The sequence below is a fragment of the Falco cherrug genome, chromosome 8, assembly GCF_023634085.1.
Source record: "Falco cherrug isolate bFalChe1 chromosome 8, bFalChe1.pri, whole genome shotgun sequence".
In the NCBI taxonomy this organism is placed as follows: Eukaryota; Metazoa; Chordata; class Aves; order Falconiformes; family Falconidae; genus Falco; species Falco cherrug.
The window spans coordinates 20,903,715-20,930,682 of record NC_073704.1 but is presented as its reverse complement, the minus strand read 5'-3'; the positions used below and the strand labels follow the sequence as shown (position 1 = coordinate 20,930,682).

The window sequence follows — 26,968 nt, the reverse complement described above, 5'->3', positions numbered from 1 at the left end:
AACATCCATTTTATAATTATTATGATATCAAACTGAGATTCTGAATTCTTTTAAAATAACCAGGGCAGTAAAAGGTATTTTGATGTTAATCCTTAATTTTAATCTGGCTTTATTTAAAGAGAAAAAATATCTATGATTTTCAACAAGACACAAAAGTGATATATGAAATGCAGAAAAACGACTCACAGAAAAACTGTGAATTAAGCTCTGTCAGCACCTCAGGGTTATGACGCTATCATAAACCACACAAGAGCTTTTCCCTTCTGCTTAAGATGCTGTCATCAGAAACCTTCTGTGTTTATCCACGGTAGCCTTAGGTATCACTGTTACTGGTACTTCGATAGTATCAAGCTATGCACATGCACAGAGGCGCAAAGTGTCAGGCTATAGTTACAGTTGATCTGATGACACTTTCATCCTGAGAGCTAATGCAATCCCTTTAAAGAAACAAAAACATCATTCCTGTTGAAGTCTTCATAACTAATAATAAAATTTTAGTTGATTTGTAAGAGTTAATTTAAAAAAAAATATGTATTTCTGTTTCTGTTTTTCGTAACTACCACGAAGGCCTCTTCCAATTATCTAAGCATGAAAAAAAAATCTGTTCCAGAATAACATTTTAAAATATTCATTTAAAATCACTTCCCTAGAACTCTAAAATGGTTATGTTTTCAGACCAAGCTTGTAGTTTACAACACGTACATAGCGTAAGAGGGTTTTCATGTGTTCCAACCAACCAGTCAATAAAAGAATCCAATTCCTACTACTGGCCTGCAGTGGAATAAAAGAAACAAGTTGGTAAACCACAGACATCTGGTTCAAAATACAGGATGTGTGGCCAAAGCCCATAATATGTTCTATATTACCAAGACGCCCAGCGAAAAATCTCATCAACTTTTCCAAAATAGTGTGAATTGTCAGAACTACGCTGCATGGTGATTTATCTAAGATTAATGTAATCCTAATGTTTGGGTCTCCTGTTTCTGTAGACAGGCGTGTTTAATTCTGTGTGTGTCTTCCAGACGCTAGTAGGTGAAAAGGACCTGAGAAGGAATTTACTGAAGTAGCAAGACAAGAAAGCAAAATGCCCATTGCTTCAGTTGCTGTATGACATTTGTAAGGCAACTGAGGAGATTTGCTTTAATTTCCAGCCTTAACACACAACTGCGTGCCAGATTTTTACAGTGCAGAAATGTGAGCAGGAGAATGTTGCAGGAAGACTGACATGTACCAATGACTCCCTTTTAATTTTGTGGATTGTCCTTTTGCCTGCTTGTCTGTTTAATTTTGATTGTCCTGCATGCCAAAATGAAGGCCTTTCCCCCCCTTCCCCACCTTGTTTAAAGCACACAGAAAAGATATGAACTATATAATGTAAGAATTAGTGTAACGGGGAAATACTGAGAAGGAAGTACAACGGTTGTGTCTGTAAAAGTAAGTTCTTATGCATGCAAAAAAACGAATGCATACAACCAGCTGTGCAGTTTCTACCTACAAAAAAGTTTGTGCCTATAAATACAAGTTTTTGTGGGTGCAATGTATGTAGAATTGCTTCTTTTCAAACCAGCTCATATTGAAACTGAATTTTAGGCCTTCCCATCTTTCCGCCCCTCCGGTATAATACTGCATATAGAATGAATGGCATCATAAGGGAATTTGTTTGTGTCTCATCTCTTTTTTTCACCAAATAGTATTCCCAGACTGTTCCCAGCAGCTGTTCATCTAATTCATAAGCAAGAACCATAGAATATATTCAACAAGATTATACTGCTTTCATTCGGCCCCTTTGGAGAAACAGAGGAAAAGTAGAGAAGTAGGAGAGGTAAGAATGCAATATGTGAGCGTATAGGAAAACACGAAATTCCCAGTCCTGCAACTCAGTTAAACCTTAGTTATAGGCAAAACCCCACAAACTGCCCTTTGATGTGTTAATTGAAATCTAGCTTTCCACATGGTCCCATTTTCTTCTCAACAGAAGGGACACTAACTGCTCTTGAGAAAGAAAAAAATTAAATGCCTGTCATACAGTTTTTCCTTGCTTACTTCAAGAACAAAGGTTTAAGACAGGCATTGAAAAAGCATCCAAGAGATTAGATAAACAAATAAAAATGCTTATGTATGTGTATCTCTCCGTATGATGATAAGACAATTCCTAGACATCTTTCCCTCACCCCTTGCTGCAACACAGACAAAAGATGGTGTCAAGCCTGTTAGGCCTCCTCCCTTTCCGTTCTGCTGCAGCTTTCAGTAGGCACAATGCTTGTTAGTACCACAACAAGCAGGGATTTTGTAGTTGAAGTGAATCACATCTTCTGGGGTGTAATCAATGGCTAAATTAAAAAAAAAAATAAATCACAAGTTAAGGACTCAAGCTGCAAACCAATCCAGAAAGTAACAGCAGATATTAAAACATGCCACAGTATGCAGACATGACACTGACTTTTACCTGCACCTAATCAAAGAAGCTCAAAGATCAAACCAGACACATTCATCTGCTGCTTGTAATTTGCTCTATGGCAGTTCAGCAGTGTTTCATAGAAGTATTAACAATCACAAAAACTACAGACGTAAAAGAATTCTGCATGTCCTTCAGCCAACGCAGGATTTTTTATTTTGTATTTTTCACTCCTTGGTTCAGTATCAAGCACTGGTGGGTTTTTAGTGGTGGATCTGCAGCCCAGTAGCTCTAACCACACATTCTTCATTATGGTCTAGCAATGTTAGCTTTGCTGATTTTTCTAGAAGGCAGAAGAGGGCTTTTTGCTGCACTCCCTCATTAGCTTCCTAATTCTCAAATACATATTAGAGGGTTGGATTCATCATTCTTGCCAATTTTAGTAGGAAGCAGTTACTGTAATAATAAATATTTATATTTGCAGAGTTGTCTTCTCTGTTGTGTTACATCTTGACCTATAGCTGTTCTTTTCACAAACAATCCATACTTGTTGCATATTTGTAATAGTTGGTATCAGTATGCAGATACTATAGCATATTTTGAGGATGTCCTGCTGCTGTCTGGATAGATGTGCAATTTAAGTCCTCCATTATGACCTTATTTTGAGATATCCTCTATTTCCCATCTATGTTATATTTCAATCTCCCTTTTTTAGATTGTCTCCAATTTGTTGGCCCCATTCTGGTGATGAAGTGTCTCTAACTGAATGCTTTCAGTCTGGTCTGACAGATGTATGCCAGGATGAATCTAGTATCATAGTTCATATATTAGAGAAAAAGATCAAAACCGCACCCTCTGCATCATTGATTAAGGGACAGCTTGAATCCATAAGGCATTTCAGGGCATACTGCTGAAGATACTGCCTGTAAGAATAGGAAAATTGAATCTATTGCACGTAGTATAAAAAGCCAAATACTGGAAATACCCAGCACGTAGCCTGAAACACACTAGCATGAAATGAGGCAATGAAGTGGTCTCACTGTGCCAAGCTGAATGTCTCAGGATGGTGACATCTAATACCACAGTGCAGAACTTTGTCCAATCTCGAGTAAAACTTCCAGTACTTTCAGACTCTAAAAGGCCTCTATCACCTCACACTACTGTTCTGCTTCTCTCTGGTTTGATATATATACATTTTTTTCCACTTCATTTTTTGAAATTATTCAATAAAATCCTTTTCTTCCCTTCTTAAGTTCTCCCTACCATGTGCACACACTCCTTCAAGAGTTTTCCTATTTGCAATCAAGAAAGCTCAAGTTTCTCAGGGAATAACACTGCAAAGAAATTCCAGGGCCAGCTTTAGGATGTGTCTTGTTTTACCATTCAGTGACAGAACTCCTCCCTAACACAGACAACAGCCACTGCTGAACTTAAAGCAACAAGGCACCACTTGATCTGAGAGTCAGCTGATTTTAAGTATGCAATCAAATACAGGCAGGGAAAAACTGACTGATGTGTCAGAGCCTCCTTAATTTGGAAGAAGATATTACACAGTGCTCTGAAGCATCCATTATGGCTCCTGTTCCTGCATATATGTATAAGCTCAGCAGAAGGTGATCTCCATTGTTCTGGCAGGAGGCACCCAGACACCCTTCAGAGACAGAACAAATGCTTCCACGTTATTAATCGAGCTGAGAGAAGCAATCAGAAGTACAAAGTAGAGATCCAATTTCATAGGGAGAGGCTGAATTAAATTTTGGACTACTCTAACAAGTATCTGGGGAGCTGCAGGAAACTATTAGGCAATATAATTTTATCTACAGGAGTCATTCTCATGCAAACACGTCAAGGAGTTATTTTTTTAGCTGACATCTAAACAAGCCCTATCAAAAGGAGCACGTTAGTCTTACCTGGAAGATATGCAGCAGCAGTCTTCAATCCATGACTTGCAGCCAACATACTGGCCAAAGATCCTCTGTAACGTTGTTAATGTCCACAACACCCTACCTACTGAGCAGTGGGGTCAGTGAAGACTGGGATCCTAATCAAGAGCCTTTTTCCTTCTTTTATGAGGTACAAGATACCTCCCAGCAATGTGTGCTTGACAATATCTGCTTTACAGAAGTCAAGACCTGAAGATAGGAAGCTAATACAGAACTAGATAGAACAAAAAACAGCTGAAAAATTAAACAGTGCCTTCAAGGGCTTTAAAAAATTAGTTATAGATGGTGTGCTTTATTAATAAAAATCAAAGCAGCATTACCACATCTGACAATCTTTGATTAGTTAAAAAAAAAATTACAAAACACAAATGCCAACCACACTTCCACAAAGAACTCCAACTCATCCTGAGTCTACCTCGTTCAGGTATGAAGAAAATAATCTTAGACAAACCTGGAAAGCTGGTGACTAACATTAATACAGTGCTTGACAGGATGTTTGCAGCAGCTGTTATTGGCTATGGATGTCATTCAATGTTATCCTCTTTCTATGCTACTGCATTGATGATGTACTGGCGGAGGCTGTATTTTATACGTTAGCTTTCCTAGGAAAGCACAACTGCACCTTAGGGGTAAAATTGTGATCCTACTGAAATCAGTAACAAAGCTCTCATTATAAATAGGGCTAGAATTTCACATTAGGAGTTACTGTATGGAGAGATGTACTAATCCTTTATTTCTTATCTGTCTCTCTAGGGAAAACTTATATAAGATTTTGCAAAAGTGAGAGTAAGACTCAATGCCAACACATAAAAAAGCATACCTATCAGACCTGACCACTAAAAGACAATGCATCTCATTTTCTGCCTTCCAAAGATAGATTCACCATTCACATTCAACTGTCATAGAAACAACAGTGAAAGCAATGCCGGTCTCAGACTATGGCATTTAGTCAAGGTTTAAGGATCCTAGAGAAGCAAAGGAACAGAGTCTGCTATCAGATATATTAAGTGTATTTGTTATTCATGTACTTAATAAAGCTCACAGACCTCAGGAACAGCTACAATATTTGTTTCATTGCCAACAAAACTTAACCTTGAAGCACTAAAATCAGTCATAAGACTCATATAGACAACTCTGTATACAATTTGCATTTTTTTTAACAGAAAGTCCTACCCAATTTTCCTATCAGACAATTCCACTTTAGGTAGTAAGGGTAAGTGCCTAAGAACACACAGGGCTCCTTTAGCTGCTTGCATGCTAACAACTAATACAATTATGCCTAGCTTTTTATTTTAAATGGAGACTACCTGCTTTCTCATTGTAATAGTCCTTCATTAGAGAAACAATTCCATCATGATTTGTATGATACCTATCCAAGTTCCCAACGGGAGTTGTATTTTGACTAATAAATGTAACTTCTTTGGTCCATACAAATTTATGCCAATTCTATCTCCTTTTCACTTATTCTAGTCACTATTTTGATCTTCTTTTTGATGATAGTACCACAGTACACTCATAAATTCATATGCTGAGTTATTGAAAAGTAAAAAAAAAAACAACCAAAGTTATAAAATATCCTGTAAAACTTGTTCCAAATCAAGGTTTTAGATGCTCAGGGGTACAGAATAATCCATGGTTAATTGCATATACTCATTTACTTATAACCTCATTTAAAGGCAAAAAAAATAGCAGCAAGACATTTCTGCATATTAGTTTCTATATTTTCATTCTATTTTTTAATCTTTTCTATACTGTTTCCTGACTATGTCTCAGGTGTGTGTAAAGCAACACAACTGCTATCTGTGCAGTTCTAAGATTTTGTCTGCATGGAGCTGGGAAGGAGCAAGTCAGCTTGCTTCATTTTAGAATTTTTGCTTTGTTTTACACACATGTGCCCACAAATATGGGTACTTACATTGTAGCACACAACACTAAAGAAATGTTCTTTTCCTGTAGCTTCTATGACAGAGCTGAAACATTTCCAAAGAAAACTCCTCACACATTCAAGACTTGCTATTTCTGTGGAAAGATCTGCTGTTCTAGATGACCTATGTTTTATTTCTGAGCTTTACTAGATCCCTTAAATACTCCAAAATTCGTTCTTGGAGTGGCTAGAGAAAATAAAAGCAGGATACTGATGCTGATTTATTATTCTTTGAACAGGCAGAGCAAGGAACAGAAGACAAATGGGCAGTATTCCTCCATCTCAGAATACGCAGCATTGTTCTATGCTAGCTGTGAGTCTTAAGTACCAAAGTTACCGCTACGCATGTTATCATATCACCCCTGCTCTAACCAAACCATGAGCTAACAGTGAGTTGACAATGAGTGAAATGATGAGTGAAATGAGATGATTTTTCACCAGGATGGGACAATTTCTTATACAGCTTCATAACCAGTTACAGCTAAGCAGCTGTACTGAACTCCAGGATTGCAGCCATGCCTTTTTTGCTGATGTGACACATACAAAATACCCAGGTTGTTTGAGAATCCTTTGTTTATATATGGCTTTAGTGGCCCCTTACGATGGTGGTTATATTATCCATGGCTCTTGTTATTTGGTCCTGATGCTCAGCAACGGCAAACTGTTCACTAGATAGCTTCTTGGCATGGGATTCAGCAATATGAAAGAAAGACTACATAGCTTTCTTTGGGAAAAAAGGTTATGATTTCTTTTATAGAAGCTTTCGCTTTTCAGTACTGTTATTCCAGACTCTAGCCCTTCTACCTTCACGTGGTAAAGGGTAAGAGTGGCCCTTTCGGCAAGGAATACTGCAGGGCAGTAGAGGAAAAAAATCCAGCTGGGGACCCGGACACCAATAACTGCAGCTAGCACACATTCAGAATAACTCAGGAGATCCCAGACTAGCTCGAAAGAGCAATTGCACTGTTATTGCAAAGTTCCTATAAAGACAATGCGAGTGCAGAGTTCACAAAGACATTAGCTTTCTCCTGCTTTTCAGGATCAGAACCAGACTATCACTCTGTCTTAATATAAGCAAGTAGTTACTGCTATGAATAAACTCAGAAATGCTACTTACAATCTGATGTGTCTAATGCTGGGTATATTAAGTAAAATATTAAATCCTTAATCCCTGTTAGTGATTATGGGTATTTTTTCCACAAAGAACTTCCCGAATGTAATTCACAAACTAGATTCATGTCTAATTTCAATATGATTTTGCTTTTGCATAAAACCCAAAAACAAATCCCAAAACATTACAGGTCTCAAACACCTCGATAAAAACTTCCTTGTCTATAAAGACTTTGTACAAGATACCTGAGAGATTGACACAAAAATGCTGAAATAGAAAGGGACTGAAATAGGTGTATTACATAGAGGTCCCACATACACAGTGAGATTTCTTTTACACTTCTGATACAGTCTTCTGTCTGACCCCCAGGGCAAAACTTCTTATGACCACCACCTTCAGGAAGAATTTACTGTCAATATATACTGCATGCTAGAGGAAAAAAAAATTAACTCAGTCCACATTCACACCAACTCCATAGCTCCTTAAAACACTTATTTTCAAAATATTTTTGTTCAGTAACATGAGCTTTGTTTCAAGTTTCTTTATGGCAGGTCAGCAGAATCAAAACGAAGGCAGGTTTGCTCACCACTCAAAGCACTTGCTTTCTTTTTAATTTCTCCCAGGAATGAAAAGTATATTCAGCTTTTCCTCCTTTGGCACCACACTCTGCCCTCGTAGAAGATTACTGAAACATGAATTTGTGAAGGCTGCTTCAAGCAGAAGCATGTTCCTATGTATAGGAATGATGTTAATTCCTGTCACTCTGAACATCCAAGCGAGATTGTTGTTAAAGCTGCTTCTAAAGGAGCAAGGGAATTTGTGCCATTCAGTTCAATGACTTTCATCACCTCTATTAGACTAAACATAAATGTAATATAGCCAAGCCAGATTCCAAAGGTTAGTCTTTCATTTAGGCAAAGTACTGGAGATGCAAAAGCTGTGCAGCATTTACAGGAATCTGACACGGATTCAATAAACCAATTGAACACGAAAGGAACATCCATTCTAAATGCAAATTATTCAGGTGCGATTTGAGTTCCTTAAAGGTTACTCTTCAGTTCCCTCTCTCTGTCTAATAAATGAGAACACAGAGCAGCCTAGTTTCCTTTTTCAAAATTCTTCGTATTAAGTCATCCTGCTGCTTCTATTACAGGCCTTTTCTATAAGGAGCAGACACAGACTCTGGACTGCTTCTGTCTTGTGACTGCTGAACATCAACATTAATCTTTTACTAAAGCACATCTGAGAAGAACTGAAAACTAATTTTAAAAAGTCCAACAACACAGCAGTGCACAAATACACTCAAGCTGCACGATCTTCTCTTAACTTTTAATTTTTCCGAAAGATTCTACATTTTCCTATCTAGAAGACTAAAACCACAAATATCAAGAAGGGCCCACTAAATGTAGTCCAACAACACTTGATATTAAACTGATCAAAGTGTCACCAGATCTACCTGAACAGTTATGCATAACAGCTGCAGATCTGACTATGAAATGTTGATGAGATGTTGAGTGAAGTCAGTGGCAAAACTTTTACTTGGTTCCTGTGGGTCAGAACAGCATTTGTTATATTAATTTTGAGCTTGGGTCTTAGGAATCATGGGAAAGAAAACTACCATATTTTGTTATGTTTTATTATATTATATTAAAACCATCGTATTAGTGATGCCCTCTAAAAGATGGACTATATTTGTGCATAAATTAAACACTGCATAATACTAGCCACTGACTAAGAGGCTGCTGTGGGCCCTTTGTGGCGTTGGCACATTCATTAGAGAAATCCACAAGCATATTTTATACACAAATTTTCCATTTTCTAAGGAAATTTAATTTCACCATGTAGTTTGTATGGCAAGGTTTTGGTAGCAGGGTAGGCTACAGGGGTGGCTTCTTTGAGAAGATGCAAGAAGCTTCTCCCATGTCCAACAGAGTCAATACCAGCTGGGTCCAAGATGGACCTGCCGCTGGCCAAGGCTGAGCCCATCAGTGACAGTGGTAGTGCCTATGGAACAGCGTATTAAGAAGGGGGCACAGGAAATAAATATCTGCACCAGCCAAAGAGAGGAGTGTGACTATGGGACAGCAACAACCCTGCAGACACCAAGGCCAGTCCAGTGCAGGAGAGGAGTAGGTGCACCAGGCGCCAGAGCAGAGATTCCCCTGCAGCCCATGGTGAGGCAGGCTGTCCCCCTGCAGCCCAAGGAGGTCTACGGTGGAGCAGGAGGATAACTGAAGGAGTCTGTGACCTCCTGGGAAGCCCACGCTGCAGCAGGGTTGCTGGCAGGACCTGTGACGCCATGGGGGACCCACGCTGGAGCAGTCTGTTCCTGAACGACTGCACCCATGGAAGGGACCCAGGCTGGAGCAGCTCATGAAGAACTGCAGCCCGTGGGAAGGACTCACATTGAAGAAGTTCATGGAGAACTGTTTCCCACGGGAGGGACCCCACGCTGGAGCAGGGGAAGAGTGTGAGGAGGAAGGAGCAGCAGAAACAACATATGATGAACTGACCATAACTCCCACTCCCTGTCCCCCTGTGCCACTCGGGGGAGTAGGTAGAGAAATCAGGAGTGAAGTTAAGCCTGGGAAGAAAGGAGGGGTGGGAGGAAGGTGGGTTTTTTCTGATTTTAAAGGTAGTTAAGCTAATTTCCCCAAGTTGAGTCTGTTTTGCCGGTGACAGTAACTGCTGAGCGATCTCCCTGTCCTTACCTCGACTCACAAGCCTTTTGTTATATTTTCTCTCCCCTGCCTGATTGAGGAGGGGCATGATAGAGCGGCTTTGGTGGGCACCTGGCATACAGCCAGGGTCAACCCACAACACACCACAACTCATACAGCAACATCTTCAGAATTAACATCTTCAGAAATTACTGAAGCTTCAGGGCCTTCAGATGAAGAAGACTGAATGAAAACAGCATCAAATTGCACAAGAAAACAAACCCCAAAAGGTACTACTGGGAATTATGGCTACCTGCCTGGGTATATCTCATTGCTAAATACACAAGGGGAGTCATTTCCACAGGAGAAAAGAAGCATTATAAGTTTTGTGGGTACAGGAAATATTTTGCATTTTCCATGTTTCTTTTCATACAGGGTTCAAATGAAATGTAGCAACTGGTCACACTGTTGAAGAGTTTAAGCTGGAATGGTGGCTATATTTTAGACAATCACTAAGTCACATCTCGTATCTCTATCTCGTCTCAGTTACATCCTATATTTTTTAATGGTCCCAAGGTCTCATCCATTATATATTAATGGTAGCACACATGAAATAACTAGCATTTTGAACGCTGTAGGTATAAAATAACAAACAACAGTAGGAAGTTCAATTAAGAAAAACAGACACATTCTGGTTTTGATCCTGTGCAGGACAGCACCCAAAATAAAAATTATAATAAAGACTGGTAATAAAGTCCCAAATCGATACCTTCAGCATACCATGCATAATTGAAAGCAGGATTCAGTCCTCTCCAAACACCACATAAGAAAGTCCCAATAAAAAGGGCTGGATAATATAACATCTACTGATTTTTCTCCCAGTGGAATAAAACAGGACTTTCTTGCTTTCTTTATATCCATCACAGGCAGCAGAAATACACTTTTAGGTCACATATTAGACATTTACCTTCAGGAGCCCAGAGATCTTGACTCCCTCTACATGCTGCTGAGAAGCTTCATGAGTTTAGCAGGTGTTACAGAGCAACGGGCAAGAAGCCTACGGCTAGGGGCAGACTGGTAACAGTGCCCTTGAAGACAGTGTCAGTGCAGTCCTCTGCCCAAGTTTAATCAGAAACAGATTCTTCTCATCATCCTGCTGTAATATTGTCAAGAAATTCCCTTTTGTTGTAAAATCGTCTGTCTGAGTCTTACAGCAGTTGGGAGGAAACTGACAAAGTCGGTTTTGAGCTAAAAGCAAATAAAACCCACTCATTTCAAATTTTAACATAAGTTGCTAACTTGTGTTTTGGTAACTCACACATGGCTGACTAACTTCTAAAACCTCAAACTTTGCATGTTGTACGTTCTCACAGAAAATGAGGGCACAGTCTCCTTTGGAAGCTCACATAATACAGTAATGACTTTGGTTTTTGACTAACCGATCAGCTACACGTGAACGGCCACTGCACAAAAGCACTACACGTTGGATGCAGTGGCTGGTACTTCGTCACACAACATGGCTACACCCTATTAAGTAGTTCTGTTCCCAGCTATTTCACTTGACTCTTGAAGCACATGTGGGTATGAATTCAGGATGAAAGGTAGATACAAAGTTTATAGAAAAAAATGTTTTCCCTTAAAACAGTTTTCCCTCTGCCACTCTCCACTTGCTAGATATCCTTACCCTAACTCAAAAAACACCACGAGTTTGGCCTACCTGGACCGTAACCAATCTGAATAACGAAGCACGTAAAGCCGAGCCAGGCGATGGCGTGCCCCTGGGCCATACCTGGCCTGCCAGAACAACCCCGTCAGACCTCACAGCTCGTTCAAGGCCTCACTTCCCCGGAGGACCTCGGCAGCTGGGAGGGGAGACGGCACCCACACTGCACACGCCAGACCTGCGGCAGTGGATCCGTGGGGAGCGCAGCAGGAGGGGGCCCGGCCCCCGTGGAGGGGCAACCCGCAGACGCCATGGCCGAGGCTGCCGCGGCGGGGAGGCACGATGCTGCTGGCAGCAGCGCCCACGTTCAGCCAAACGTGGGGAATTGTTGACCAGACTCGCTCCCTCCCCACCCCACATTTTCAGGTGGCGAAGCGCTAAGCAAGCGGTTCTGCAGCTAGGATCTATGCAGAAGGCACAGAACACTGTTGAAATAGAACACTGAATCACCAATGTATAACCTCGCTTTTTTAAAGAAGGCCCTCCTGCTATACAACACTGCATTATACAAATTTATCTACAGTGAATGCGAAAACTCTTCTGTAATTCGGAATCTGTCACAGTTTTGAATGTCAATGGCCTGCTTTTAGCAAAGTTCCCAAACAAACTAACCAAAGTGTGCAGAAGTTCATCAGAAATAATAATAAAAAAAAAAAACCAAAACCACAACACCAACCTGTGTACCGAATGTTGGTGCAACATACCAACTGCAAAGGCAACGTTAGTACAAATCTTCTCTGAAAACGTTTATTTAGAGAACTGACACTTGGCAGGCAGAACCGCACAAACTCACGCTCCTTTACCCCTTGAACACGAGAGCTGAAACCCAACTGGAGAGTCAAAATTCACCCCTTCTGAGGCTTCACCCAGGCCTCCTTCCCTCAGCGAGGTTGCTCTTCTGTTCCCTCCCCCAAAGCCCGCTTGTTCCTCCTCCTCTGCACGGGGCACACGAGCTGTTGTGTGAGAGAGGTTTGATGTTTAGCAGAGACTGAAACTCGCCACTCTTATGTATCTCTTTTACTCATTTTTAAATTGTAATTGATTATATTTTGCTTGTCATAGAAGTTACGATTTTTCAGCAGCACATGTAATACAGGCACAGCTTTGGTTCTGATACGAGCACTGTTAAGAATGAAGTCATTCAGGTCACCAAAGCTGCATACGAGTGTCCACTGTTCCCAGATTAGGGCTTTAAACGTTCACCTCTATATTTAGAAACCTAAAACCAAATGGCCAATTTTCCTGATGACTCAGCACCCATACTGACTGCAGAAGAATGTGGATCCCCAGCAGGCCCCTTGTATAAAAGTGCTTAGAAAGTCCAAATGTGAAAGTTACAGCTTACACGCTTTTCCAGACTAAAAACTGAAAGACCAGTAATAACTTTTTCTTTTTTTTTTTTTTTTTTTTTTTTTTTACTTCTCATCCCATACTACCATTGGTTTTAGGAAGAACAACTAAGCATACAACCTTTCTCTTTTACCTTATGTTAAAAAAGCCTCTTTAAAGAATTTCTTTTTTCTCATGCCTGGACTTTAATTGGATGCCAGCCAATTTCCATTTCTCTACCTCCCAGCCTGCTGACGTTCTCTATGCTCTCATTTTATTTTTATACACACACACACACACGTATGTATACAATCTAAGTCCTTTAGGCTTTTTTGTAGCAGTAACAGTTTTGTTGTTGTTGTTTTGGTTTTTTTTTAAAAATAATTATCAGGGAGCACTGAAATAATTGGCAACATTCTCAGAGAGATAAAAAAAGGTTGCTCTAGGCTCCCCTGGGGAAAGTTTGCACGTTCATTGTTGATCTCACCTAGTAAGCTGGGTATGAAAACCAAGAGGCCTGAAGCTGTCATTGTTCATGTAGTTACACGTGGAGATTTATGTTAAACTTTGTATTTATTCACTTTATGAATACAAATAGTAATACTTAGATAAAGTAAGTAATACTTACATTCCACTTGGGAATCTCCATAAGCTTTATTAACATAAATCAGAAAGTAGGGTAGCTGGAAACAAGAACATGAAAATTATATGAAGCCTTACAAGCATGCATATAGAAAATATCTACTAAAAAAAAATGCTGGTAACGTAGCAGATAAAACTGTCCCATTCTTGATCTCACAGATGGCAGGAAAATCCACTGGAAACAACACTCAGTTAATATTTGCCTGCAATATCATCCACAATTTGTGGCTTTCAAAGAGTGTTATTATGTGTGTTTTTTTCTTTTTTAATCTGGTGGACTGATTTAGGAAAAGAAGAATAAACAATTGTGAAAAAAATGGAAGCCTAAAGCATAATGTAAGTTTAAATTACACTGCTTTACTGGTATGCAAAGTCTTTTGGTAATGGGATAACACAATTTCTATAAAATCTAAAAAGATGGGGAGACATAAATATGCATATTCGCTTCCTGACAATGCATTAAAAAAGCCATTTTTCTCCTTATTGGTTTTTTTTTCAATCTTCGCAAATTTTCTTATTTTGGACTTCAAAGGACTGTTAAGTTTAAGAACAGGCATGCCTTCTCACAGGTACTTTCTCAAGTATTTGAGAGAGAAACATAGCAAAAATGAACATGTCTTAAGCATTTTATTGTAAGTCAGTTATCTTTACCAACCATGCTTATCTGGTTGGTTGTCAAGTTTCATACCACTCATTAGAAAATGTTGTAGGATAAAAAAATCTGAAAATCCTACACTAAAATATAAACAAAGATATGTGAGCATCTTAAACCTAAACCAAATTTCATCCCTTAAAGAAGAGTGAACAAAGTTATTGTGTCTGTGCAATTGATTTTTAATTAAATTTTTTAATGATTAGCATAGATGTTCTTACGGACAGAACATCTTTGTACTTTATGTTTGCATTTTTATTTCTACAAGGAATATTAGGCACCAGTTAATCTGGATTCAAGCAACTAGTCTATATCTTGAAGTGACTCCATAGACTTTAAGAGTCTTCTGGACATATATTGATATAAATGACATTGGGAATCTGGGTCAAAGATTCAGATATTTTTTTCTGTGGGATTTAACCCTGAGGCCTTTTATTAACATTAATTACTTCAAAGTAAAATAAATCTTCACTGTTGCTGATACTCTGCCTCAAGCCAATTGATGCAAGAAGGAAAGAGTGTAGTTCAGTAGTTTGTTAAATATCTTAAGTAATATACTACTACTTACACGCTCTGCAGACTGCGTGCCCTGAATTTTCCTTTTTCTTCTGCTTTCATTTGCTATTAAAATAAGTATGTGCAAAATAAAAAAAACCTAAAACCAAGGTTCTTGTTGATTATATTGATTCCATGTCAACTTCAGAAAAATAAAATGTAGATTCACTGCCAGCGTGACTTTGTTCTTCTTTCTTTGTATAAGCTAGCTCAGACTATTTCCAGTTTAAAAAATAGAGCTTATTTCAGAGTGCGGTAACTACCACCAAGTATTTGTTCAACTCACTAATATTCAGTCTTGAATAACAAGATGAAATGTTTATCTACAACAAGATTAGGATTGTGTTTGTCATAATGTTTATCTCAAAGCAAGTTATGCTCAGTGACAATCACAGCTTTGTCACATCATCTTTTATTAACACAAACATCTTTGGATGTATAGATCACCAAAATTTAAAAAGGATTAAATGATTGATTTTGAACCGCATTGTGTATCATCTTTGGGTTTAGCTCAGCCCCTGTGTAAACAGGCTTAGCATTGTCATTGAGAATTACACCCATTTATGCCAGGGATTAACATGCCAGGGTGTCTCTCTGTGAAATCACAGCTCCATTCTGAAGATGCAGCTTCTTGCTATTTTCTCTTCATTTTAAGTAAATGCACATTTAACTACAGGCTGCACTGGTAGTACATGGGGATGGAGATTAAACCTGAAGTGCGGAAGATTCAACTCTGCTCCACTTCAGAGTAAAAACTGTTTCTCAGAGGGATTGTCACCCACATACAAGTGCTGGAGTGCAAACCTCCTCCTTCAAATACCTCACACTGCCTTTTCACTTCTCCACCCACCACTCTCTCTCATCCTCTCACTGTTGAGTGTAATCAGTGTCACTGGAAACTAAGCTGCCCCATTCCTCAGAATGACATCTGACTACTGTGCCTAACAGGGTATGTAGCAGAGCCATTAAAAATGGCAAAGCTTTTCCTAGCATAGAATAAAAGACCAGTGGTAAATTCGGATTCTCTAAGCCCATCTGCTAAATCCTACACTGCACAAACACCCTTTTATTCAAGTTCAAAGATGCAGCTCCTCCATTTAAAGAGCACTTGTTATTTGGGCGGAAATGGAGGCTAGAGTGTGCCTGACACTAAAGAAAGAAAAAATTAATGTTGGCTCTGCAATGAAACCCTCCAATACACCCAGTTTGACCCAAGCATAATTAATCAATTGTATGCTCTTTTAGCAAACCAATTACTTTCATTCTTCGGCTTTTGGCTTGTCCAAATGCCAGTTTACAGTGATATTGTCGTAAGTGACAGGAAAGTGTGGTGAGTCTCTCTCTCTCTCTCAGGCACCGTACTGAATTTGTCATTCCATATAAAATACTAACTGCTGTATGATTGCTACAGAACTACATGTTGTCATGCCAATTAGTATGTTCTCTTTTTTCCTACTTTCTCCCCTCTATCTTTTCATAATTCAGTAATCTGTGCCTACTAAACACCCATTTTGTATTCAGGTTTATTCTCTAGCTCTACTGCTGAGCAATGTTAGGATCTCACAAAAGGTAATGAGAAAAGTTGTAGGACTGTTGTTTTTTTTTTTATTAGAGGCATTAGCAACAGTAAATATGCAGATTTTTCCTTTCACACATATAAAAATGAAAATGGAAAAATCTAATATAACCCATTTTTTGGTAACTCACCAATCTTTTGGCCTTGTGAACATTGTGATTCCTTGGTTTTTTTTATAGGCTGTGCTGTATATATTTATCAATGCAGGTTTGTTACCTGCCAATTTGACCAATTTATATTGCTTTTTGTATCATGTAAAAGGGATGAACTAGACCTAAATACTAACATTATATGCCACCCTCACATTGTCTATCATTCATTTGCCTAACTTGCTTTCATACGAAGTTTTTTCTTGTCTCTAGGAATTTTCACCATCTATTTCTACCTGCATCTTTTTTCTAGCTGAACAGGGCACACTATAGAGAAGACTAAACACTGGATTTATGCAGTAGCTATAAAGCATTCTATTTTTACATTACATTTATAACTATATAGCATTCTATTATTTACATCATATTTCTAAATTTTAACATTTTGGCTGGTTTTATAACTAGCAGCATACACCAAGTCAGTGTTTTTAATGAATTTAAAAGTTCATTTAGTATGAATACAGAGGAATCCTCAGATTATTCTTTGAGCATTTATTAAATTGTTTATGTCGTCAGCAATGGGTTCTAGTCATCATTAAAGTAATTCACTTGCTTTCTTAATCTTTCATGTTCCCTTCAAAATTATAGTAACCTGATCAATAAAACATCCTCTGAAAATGCAAATCCCTTACTACTAACTCCTTTTTCACGGTAAAAAGTGACAAAATACCTGTGGCTAACACTCATAACATGGATATTTGGTTTAATAAAGTTGATGATGCACATTATACCTTGAATAACTGTATTTTCAGCCTCTTGGATGACTGCTGATCTGCAACTGTGAGAGCGTTTAAAAACAATAAACATGTTCCTTCTCTAAACTGTTGTAATCCCAGGTAAAACCTAAAGATTATTCTGCTATTTTCCTTTTAAATTGTATTCCTAGTTTATACAAATTCATTTAAGTTCTGTTGAACAGATGCAAGTATAACAGAAATTGAGATTGGGAGGCACTTCAAGGTGATAATGTGCAGATATGGTCTTGATTTAAATGGGACAACATCAGAACATATGGAGTAAACTTAATTGTCATACCTCGATGGAACACAATACGGATGCAGACACTTCTGTTATTCTTTTGTACTTGCTTCCCAAGAGGTTAGGAGTGTAGCTTCTGTCACTATAGAGTTCTACTTGAAAGAAGGTAAAAACATTTTTCCCTAAAGAAAAAGCAAAAACAGGTGTATCATAAACCTGCCTGCACTATTGCAAACATGTGCATAGCACATATAAACTACAACAAATGAAACATTCCATCTTTGTAATAAATTGAAATACGTTGTGCACATATGGATGAAAAGCCTATAATATTCCACTAAGCTGTGAAAATACAGTACCACTAGGGAGAAAAAGACTTAGAAGATAGGTCTTTCCACCTCCAACCATTACCCCAATTTCTTTTGTTTACCAGGGTTTTACTCTATTTCTGTGACAGATCAGTCCCCTTTTTCTTCTTCCCTCCTACACTTAATTTCACTCGTTTCTAAGCACAGAGTCCTCACCCTGCCACGCTGTCTCCTGTTTTGCATCTCCTCCCTATATGGTGCCCATGGTGTTCTGTTCCTCAGTCCCCTGTTCAGCTCTGCATCTCATTCTTCTTGGTCAGTCCATTCCAAGGTTGAACCACCCATTATGAAGACACTCTATAAAGAAGAAATGGTTTATGTATGAACTGTCTACTATTATCACTGCCATTACTAACAGCATACCCTAAGGTATGTATGGCTTAAAATAATTTAAAAATACAGCTAATACCACCGTATTAATTTAGCATCTATACAATTAATTGCATTCATACAAAAAGAAAAAGCAATCTGTTCTGTACAGAAGGAAATAAAACTCTCTTGCTTTGATCCTAGAAGTAACCCATCCAGCAAACTTTAGTGATATGGCTTCTGTGGAAACTGCTTAATTGTCTACTAAGCACAGGAAAAAGGGGAAATAAGGCATATGTCAACAAATCTAAGAGCACACCACAGCAGTGAAAAAAGATCATACCACAAATCAAAATGAAGCAGCGAAATTTATTTTATTTCCACTGGCGTTTAATACAAATTTCAGGATGGTTTGTTACAAATTTTTAGTCATTATTGAACAGTGGAATCTACAGATTAGCCAAGTCACAAGCCAAAGACAAAGCAGAAACAGCAGTTTTCAATACAAGAAACTTCGCCCTAGTGTCACTAGGGTTCCCGCTGTCTCCCCATCTGCCCTGCATTTTGGTTGTCCTCTTCAGATTCAGTGATTTGTGGATAACTGCACAAGCACCTGCCTTGGTTTTGCTGGAAAATAACCAATATTTTTTGTATCAGTTAATTGTTAGTGACTAGATACTTCAGAATTAGTGTAGGAAAAAAAGATCACTTTCTTTACTTTATAGCTGTCATGTACTTCCTTAAAAAACAAGCAAGATCTAAGCCAGTGAGTACCATTCTCATGTATCCCTGTATGTACATGCAACGTTATACCAGTGGAGACTGGCAAAAAGTACACACTATTGATCAAGCAAGCCTAAGCCAATAAAACCAGCGAAGTCAAAGCTCAATTCTAACAAGATTACCCTTCTCTAATTGCCACTTGTATATATTCACAAGTCTTCTTTACTAGTATAGGAAGTCATGGTGAACCAAAAAAACACCACCCAAAACCAACCAACCAACCAAAAACCCCTATTTGCAATTCACAATTAAAATGTTTAGTATTTACATACTCTGTACTTGTATAAGTTTATATAATTAGAGATTTCAGGTACATACCTGATTGAAGAAGTAACTTCAGATCTCAAAAGTGAAACTTACAGTCTTTTTCTATGCTGTTTTCTGCATTTCTATACTGTGCAATACCCTAATTTTTCTTTCCCCCAGAATTAACAGTAAGTGATTTAAAACTGGATTTCCTATATAGTTGTCTGCATCTCTTTCTCTTATTTCATAGTTATAATTCCTTTCTTTTGCTTATATTGTAATACTAGTTTTCCCAACTAATACAGGTAATTGAGAAGTATTTTAAAACATGACTTTGATTAATTTTTTTAAAAACTGAAATGTCATGAAGCCAAAATACAGAGCATCCTACTCAGATTCAAAAGTTCTTATTAGGAATAATGGTTTTGTCCATTTCCCCTTCTATCAATCTTAAAACTGTTCAGACTATTTACAGTTTATAGTGGATATTCTACACTGACAAATAGTAGCTGATCTTATTACTTCTAAAAAGTAACTACTATTCTAAAAGACGCAGCAATACTACTGCTTCAAGGTGTGGAAGAGAAACAGCCAGTTTTGCTCAAGGCCATATGAGAATTCAGGGTTTGGTTTCTTCTGATGTCACATTTTTGTTAAACTAAAAACATAGCATATTAAGATTTTGCCAGAATCAACATATCAGTGTGAAAGCCAAAGCAAACATTCCATTAGCCTCTACACATGGAAAATCTACATCACACACATGAATAAGACTACATGGTGCTCAAGAGCTTATCATCACCATCACCACCCCTGGAAAATTCTACAACTGAAATGCTTTGTGCTAGACTAAGAGCTATGCATGCTCAGAAGTCAAGGTTAATAACACAAGGTAGCAACCTAATTAAAATATAGGCATATATTTATTTACATTTCCCATGCAAATGCTACTGTCTCTTAAGACTTAGGGCTTGAAGAAACACAGATACATTTTCACCTTTGACTTACACCACAAGAGTTTTATTGCAGGTTACAATAACGCCATTGCTAGCCAAAGCTTTCTAAGCCACTTAATTCATAAAACAGTATCTTAATCTACCAGGAGTTTAGAATACACTAGAAATGCAGGATCCGATCTTACCTTCAAAGACCCCTTATTGCAACTCATTCTTGAAATAAATCTAGGTTTGTGGAAATTAAACAGGTCCCTCATCTTGTCAAAGATGACGAAGATACTTAACCTCTAAATTTAGATATTTCTTTTTTCTAGAAGACAATCAGTTCTACTTAGCTTAGCAGCTAACAACTTGCAAAAAAAAAAAAAAAAAAGGTTGTCAGCTGTGACATGCTTACCCTTCAGACTAAAACAAAAGCAAGAAAAGAGACTTTAAGAGTGTCACTATATTAATGCATTCAAAACTGCACACATGTTATGGATTGCATGCATTCTATATCCTTGTTGAAGATATTTATTTTATTCATTCGCCTGTTTCATGCCCTCTCCTCCTTGTGGCTAACTGATTGTAAAATTACATTTAAATAGCAGAAGTGGCATCTTTAAATACTAGCTCAACAGCCTCGGTATCATGGCCAGCATCTGAAAACAGTGTTTGCATTTCTGTTTTCTTCTTAAAAGCACTTGACATACTAGTGTAGTTCTGTCCTTTCACTGTCTCTCCACAGGGTCAATATAAAAACATTGTGCCTTTTTTCTAAGACTCAAGCCCTAAGAAAGCAACCTATCTTTGTAAACAACAAAAATATCTCAGCTGCCATGTAGATCGCCATTTTAGTGCGATTACATTACCCCATAACGGTATTATTAATATGTACGCTTAACTACTCTTTTTGCTCCTCCCTCTAGTGTATCTGACGTATCATAAAAATAACGCTTGTACTTATCCAGGCAAATGTTAACTATTTGGTTTCAGCATGGTTTTGGCATTTTGATAATTCTTTTCTACATTATGTTCAGTTTACAACCTACAGCACTTTAATGTATGTGTCACTAAGCTGTTACAGAAACACCAGTTTTGCATGTTTCTGATGAGCATGTAGATGGAAAGTAGAGACTTCAGAGGAGTAAGTCAGCCGCAGTAGAAGATAGCAATCACTGACTGATACCTATGCATATCACATGCAGTTAGTATGAAATGATAACTTACATGCAAATCAGAAAGAGATTTTGCCTTCATTATTTATGCATCAAGAAATTTCCCCCCAAAGAGGAAATACACTTGCAAGACACACAGTGGTTAAAAGAGACATGACTCAAATCAACACTGCACAGCTTGTAGTGATAGTAAGAACAGATACTCTGTTTCTCTAAATCTCTGAAATAAGCATGCTTCAGTTTAAAACTTTTTACATATTGTGAATTTCAACAGGAACAAGATACATGCTTATACTTGCTGACTATTCATTTTCAAGGAAGTAAAATAGTTCCTGGTCACAGTTATGACTAGATTAATGCATATCCCTTTATAACATATAAAGCAGAAGTCAGAAATGTTGCCTCCCCTCACCCTCCCACCCCCTGGATCATTATCATTTTCACACATACGTTTACACACACAAAAAAAAAAAAAAAAAATCAGGGAAAGGTTTTTAGTTCAGTATATTTCTCCTTTTCAGTGGCTAACACAAGATTTACAGGAAATATACATACTCAAATTTGCTCCGGTTTCTGGAGTTCATGGTACAATTATCTGTAAGGGTGCCTTTGAGTGGTTTCTTCAGGATTATTCAGAGATAGCAGCAATGGTTTTTGGAACTTGCTTTGTATCCAAACTCGCTGCATTTTCACTTTTTTCTTTCTGTTTACTTGTAATCGCCGATCAACTAAATTCTGTACTTCAGTCAATCCAGCCAAGTTGAACATGTTCCATACCTCATCTATTTTGTCATATGAAGAAGTATTGCAATTAAAAAAAATAAATACATTTGTAGAACGTAGTAATTAACAGTCTGCAGTTCAACCAAAGATGGAACCAAATCTGTTTTGAGATTTGAAAGATCAAGGAAACTGCCTGCAAGAAGTCTTTTGTTAGAAATCAATTTTCACAGGTCTTGATTTATATTACAGTAAAAAATGTTATGCTGAGGCCCAAACCACACTGGTTATTACTCATGGCATTCACAGATCCTGCTTCTTCAGAGGGTTCAGTATGCCGTTGAGGAAAACAAATGCATGTCATTTGGTCACTGTACATTATTGAGATAAAGCTATTTCACCTGCCAAACGATAATCCACACATCTATGCCAACCTAATTTTCTCCTTCTTGCCAGTCACCACTGGAAAACTTTATGCTTCTCTGTCATGAGAAAGCACAAACCAAGAAATTTAAAAAATGAGAAAACTTTGAATTCAAGTGACTTCCCATACACATCCCAGATCCTCCTTCTCACTTCTAAAATTACTCAGGTTGGGATAAATCCTGATCCATCTCTACTGCTTATAGTCTAGGTTGCAGAGAGTGAAAGGGAAGAAAAAGTACTGTGCTGCTTGCTTTCACAATTTCCAGTAGCTGGGCTAAAACATACTAGTCTAAGCTGACTGCCAACAGAACCAAGTTGAGTGGATGGGAAAAGAGCAATAGCATCCCATCATCAGGAATTTAAGTTTAGCTCCTGCAGAAAGAGCAGCGTCGTAGCTCAGATTCACCAACACAGCAGAACAAAATATCAGAGCACTGCTACCAACTGTCCTTCCAAGCATGTTTATCTAAATTTTAAGAAAGAAACTGAGTACATCTTTAAATAACAGAATTTGACCATACGATTAGACACAAGATGCTTAGACAAAGAGAAGTTTCCAGTAATGTCAGTAAAGAATCTTGCAGGAGTCCAGATGCAACAAGTGTATACATAAAGGGAATTTTCTTACAACAGTTAGCTTTGTGCTTTGTAAAAGCAGAGTATTTTAAAAAGCAGCCAATAAAACCTTCTTTAAATTTCTGTCCTAAGATGAGCTTTTATAACCCAAATCATCTTGAGAGACACAATCCTTTTTATGAAGCTATACCATTTCATACCTTTGGTAAAGAAATACACTCTGGTTCCATCTCCTCGTACGTAAAAATTTTCTGACAAGCAACGACCTAAGGCATTAGAGCAATACAAAGAAAGGACATGTCACTTTTTTTTAAAAAAAAGTTAAAATGAACAATGAACTACAAAAGCATTCAGGAATTACCTTTTTTAAAACGAACTTGAGCTGTGTCATATCTTCCATAGTCTCGAAATAACAAAATTCCTCCAGGCTTCAGTAGTTTAGCCAACCTATTTACAACCCCTTGCATCCTTAGAAAATAGATAGGATACTGGTGAAATCTGCAAACATAACTTGTTTTTCTAGGTGCTTGGAATGTACATAGATTACTCAAACTACAGTGAGATGTGTCTATATTTACGATAAAAAGGCCAGTCACTAGTCAACTGGAAGAACTCTACAAAAAAGCCTCTAAACCAAAAATTTAAAAGGAAATGTAAGAGAATACAAACTGAAAAGAAAAGGAGCCCTTTTCCTTCACTTCAGCTGAGTTTCAAGGATGGATTAAACCACAGTTTTTGAGTATACAGGTCATATGGGTCAAGTAGATATGACAAACAGTGAATGAACAGTTAGCTATGCGCATTGGTGAGCTAGACTGAGCCTCCTTCCCATACACAGTAAAATCAAGGGCCTGGAAGGCAGACAAAAACTTACCCAATTTCTTTAGGAGGCACTGATCATACACACAAAATCAGTATCTCCACACCTAGTGGCTGAGGATGGAAAGAAGAATCTGAGTAGTACCTCAGGCAAGGAATCTGGCAGAACTCCAGCTGTATATTGCTAGTTAGAGAAGGAAATCCTGCATCCTCCAAAATGCTGGCAAGTTTGTGAATCTTGGTGATATCTAACATCAGCTTTTCCTTATCAAGATTACACCAGCCTGCTGTATGTATGATAGTAGTAAGTACCATACACAGTATTCTTTCCCCTTCACTAGACCAGAGTATCTTCATTCTCACTTTTTAACACTGGAGCTTCTTATAAATACATTTGCATTGCTCCGCAAAATATGTTACTAATGAGTAATGGCTTGGGTTTGCCTCACTCTTTCCAAATAAACTGAAGGACTTGGGCTTTCCACATTCATGAGAGACCACAATAGTCAGTCTGCACAGGGCAGACTGCAAGGTAGAGAAATCCCCTTGCCTAATTCAAATCCCACAGGGAAGCAGATAGACCACGTAGAAGATGAGGAGCCAGAGCGAACGTGAAATGAATGAAAAGGAAAGACAGTACACTGTATCTGAAAAGAGCTAAAGAAGAGTAAGTCCTACATACCTATACAAAATCAGCATAAAATTGCTGTGTGCCAAGAACACCATCTTTACACCATCCCTGTCTCTCAGGTGGCCTTACCCCCTTACCCCAAGAATGTCAGAACTCAAGCACTAATGCAATTTGGTCCTTCTACAACAGTAATGCAGGCATCTTACCCTGCTTTTTAAGAGACAGGATTATGAGGTAGTTCAGCAGAAAATAATGTCATAACTCCAAACAAACAAACAAGAACAAAAAGTATCACACACTTTTTAAACACAGAATTCCCTTAGAGGAAGCCAAGTGCTTTAAAAGTTGTCCTCTTTGCTCATGCTCAACACAAGCAATCAAGTGTGCTGCCACAGACAGAAAAGGCAGCACCACCTAAGAATAAGAGACTGTTCAGGACAGGTATTTGTGCACAGAATTACAGACTTTTCCTATAAACATAAGTTTTGTGCACATACAAAAAAAGTACATGTACAAAAAGTGAAAGTGCTTTGAGAAATCTCATCCCATAGGACTAAAGCACTTTAATTATATAGCTTGAAGAAAGTTTAATACCTTTCAAATTCTGCAACCAATTCTTAGAGGGCCCTTCTCACAGAACTAAAGTGTGTTAAAAATGGAGTACAAGAGTAGCAATTATCAAAAACTAAACACAACAGCCTGAAGAGAAATCACTAAGTAACAATTGTGCTGAATACAAATGTATCCCTCATAAATTTTCCAGGTCTCCAAAGTAGGGAAGTTCTGCATCATCATTCTCTTGGTTTTCTTTTTCATTTCCCAGTCTCAAAGTTTCCAGAAAAAATGTATACTGAGCAAGATGAATCTGGATTACATTTGCCTTTATGCAGCCATTTTACTTCTATGACATGACAGTAGTGACTAACAAATCTTTGGAAAGTGGGTCTTACAACACAGATAATTACATGGAAATTTCTACATATTTGTATACACACACACACACAAGTATCCATGTCAGCCTTTAGAGGCTGACATGGGGACAAAAAAAGATAAACACATTGTCAAAAGCCTAACAGGAAAAGATCCACAGAAATTCTGACAGAACATCCTACTACTGCTTCTACAGGCAAAGCGACTGAATGAATGTGTCTCTATTGTCCAGTTTCTTCCTGGCAGAATCACTGCTGTTACAGAGATCTGAACTCTACTGCTTGAATTGTTTTTGAAATCTAGACCCAGGCTTTGCATGACTCACGTGCTCATCTCTGAACAAATAGGAAGGAGCAATATTTTATATGGGAAATAATTTCTGAAAAGCTAATAATCATTAATAACTGAGGCAGGGAAACAGTTCTCAGACTTGGGCAAATACTGTTCTGTTTGCCAAGCCCATTTTAATGACAGCATGTATTTTCCTTCATATGATCTAGTTAGAGGAAGAGTCAAGGAGTTTAACTTACATGCCCTCTTTTGCATTTTTACCCCATTAATTTTCACAATTATCCAGCCTTAACAGTCAAAGTTTGGTTCCTTAGACAGGGCATTAGTAACAAGGCTAACAGTACTCAACATAATGCTATACACTAAAAGTAAATCAAGTTTTCTTAATCCAAACAAGTTACAAAATTCTGAATGCACCTTGGTGTAAAAGGCCTGCATGTAAGCATTTGTGTGCAGCTAAATCAGCAACGTAAGCATTTATCATAAGGTGTTAAATCATGAATGTTTCGGTATGATCACTGAAAATAATTTCCTTCTAGAAGACCAGTGGTCTGTTTTTTTAATTTGTAATTTTCTTGAATCACTGTCACTTTTAATAAGGGATGTATTTAGTTACAATATACCCCTTGTATTATGATGGAGACAGGAGGCTCACTAATGAATTAGTCTGACCAGCTTTTCTCTTAAGCCTGAAAACGAGAAACAGAATTTAAAATACCTTGGTTTATATAAATATATATATGGAAGCTTAGTAAATAATACATTAAAGATTCATCGTCTTCTTTTGCTATTCTTGAAAACCTCCAATGATAAAAGAGATTTAACCCATTTGCTTTGTGCTTTAGTCTTCATTTACCTGTCAGGATGAATTGTAGAGAGCACAAAGACAAGGAGAATGACATCCAGGATCTCATCTGGAAAAGGATAGGGTAAAGCATCATCACACACATCATGAACAAAGGCAGAACACCAGGCTGAATTGTAGGATGAATGTGACTGTTAGGAAAAAGATGAAAAGAGGCACAGAGAGAACAGTAGTAGTTAATACATTTACTGTGACTCAGGAAACTTTTTTTCTTCAATTATTCAGCATTGTAAAACATTTCATATAAAAGCCTA

General features: G+C 37.9%; 2 protein-coding genes across 17 annotated transcripts in view; both read right to left on the bottom strand.

The window, feature by feature from the left end:
* Positions 1–11,252, bottom strand: part of TLK1 (tousled like kinase 1) — a 91,501-nt gene extending 80,249 nt beyond the window's left edge. The window contains exon 1 of the mRNA XM_055718285.1: positions 11,001–11,252. The gene's annotated coding sequence lies outside the window, so the exon portion shown is untranslated. The remainder of the gene's footprint in view (positions 1–11,000) is intronic.
* Positions 11,253–12,600: 1,348 nt separating this feature from the next.
* Positions 12,601–26,968, bottom strand: part of METTL8 (methyltransferase 8, methylcytidine) — a 35,056-nt gene continuing 20,688 nt past the window's right edge. For 9 of the 16 annotated variants that reach the window (XM_055718293.1, XM_055718291.1, XM_055718287.1 and 6 more), the window contains 5 exons: positions 26,706–26,845; positions 23,540–23,646; positions 23,379–23,444; positions 22,012–22,238; positions 18,802–18,941 (listed from right to left, as the gene is read on the bottom strand). In XM_055718293.1, the coding sequence (XP_055574268.1) occupies positions 22,048–22,238; positions 23,379–23,444; positions 23,540–23,646; positions 26,706–26,845 (504 nt within the window). In that variant the 3' untranslated portion in view covers positions 18,802–18,941; positions 22,012–22,047. Of the gene's footprint in view, positions 12,710–13,713; positions 13,769–17,694; positions 17,820–18,161; positions 18,303–18,669; positions 18,942–22,011; positions 22,239–23,378; positions 23,445–23,539; positions 23,647–26,705; positions 26,846–26,968 lie in introns of those variants that run through there. The other 7 variants (XR_008733520.1, XM_055718289.1, XM_055718298.1 and 4 more) reach the window with 7 other exon arrangements.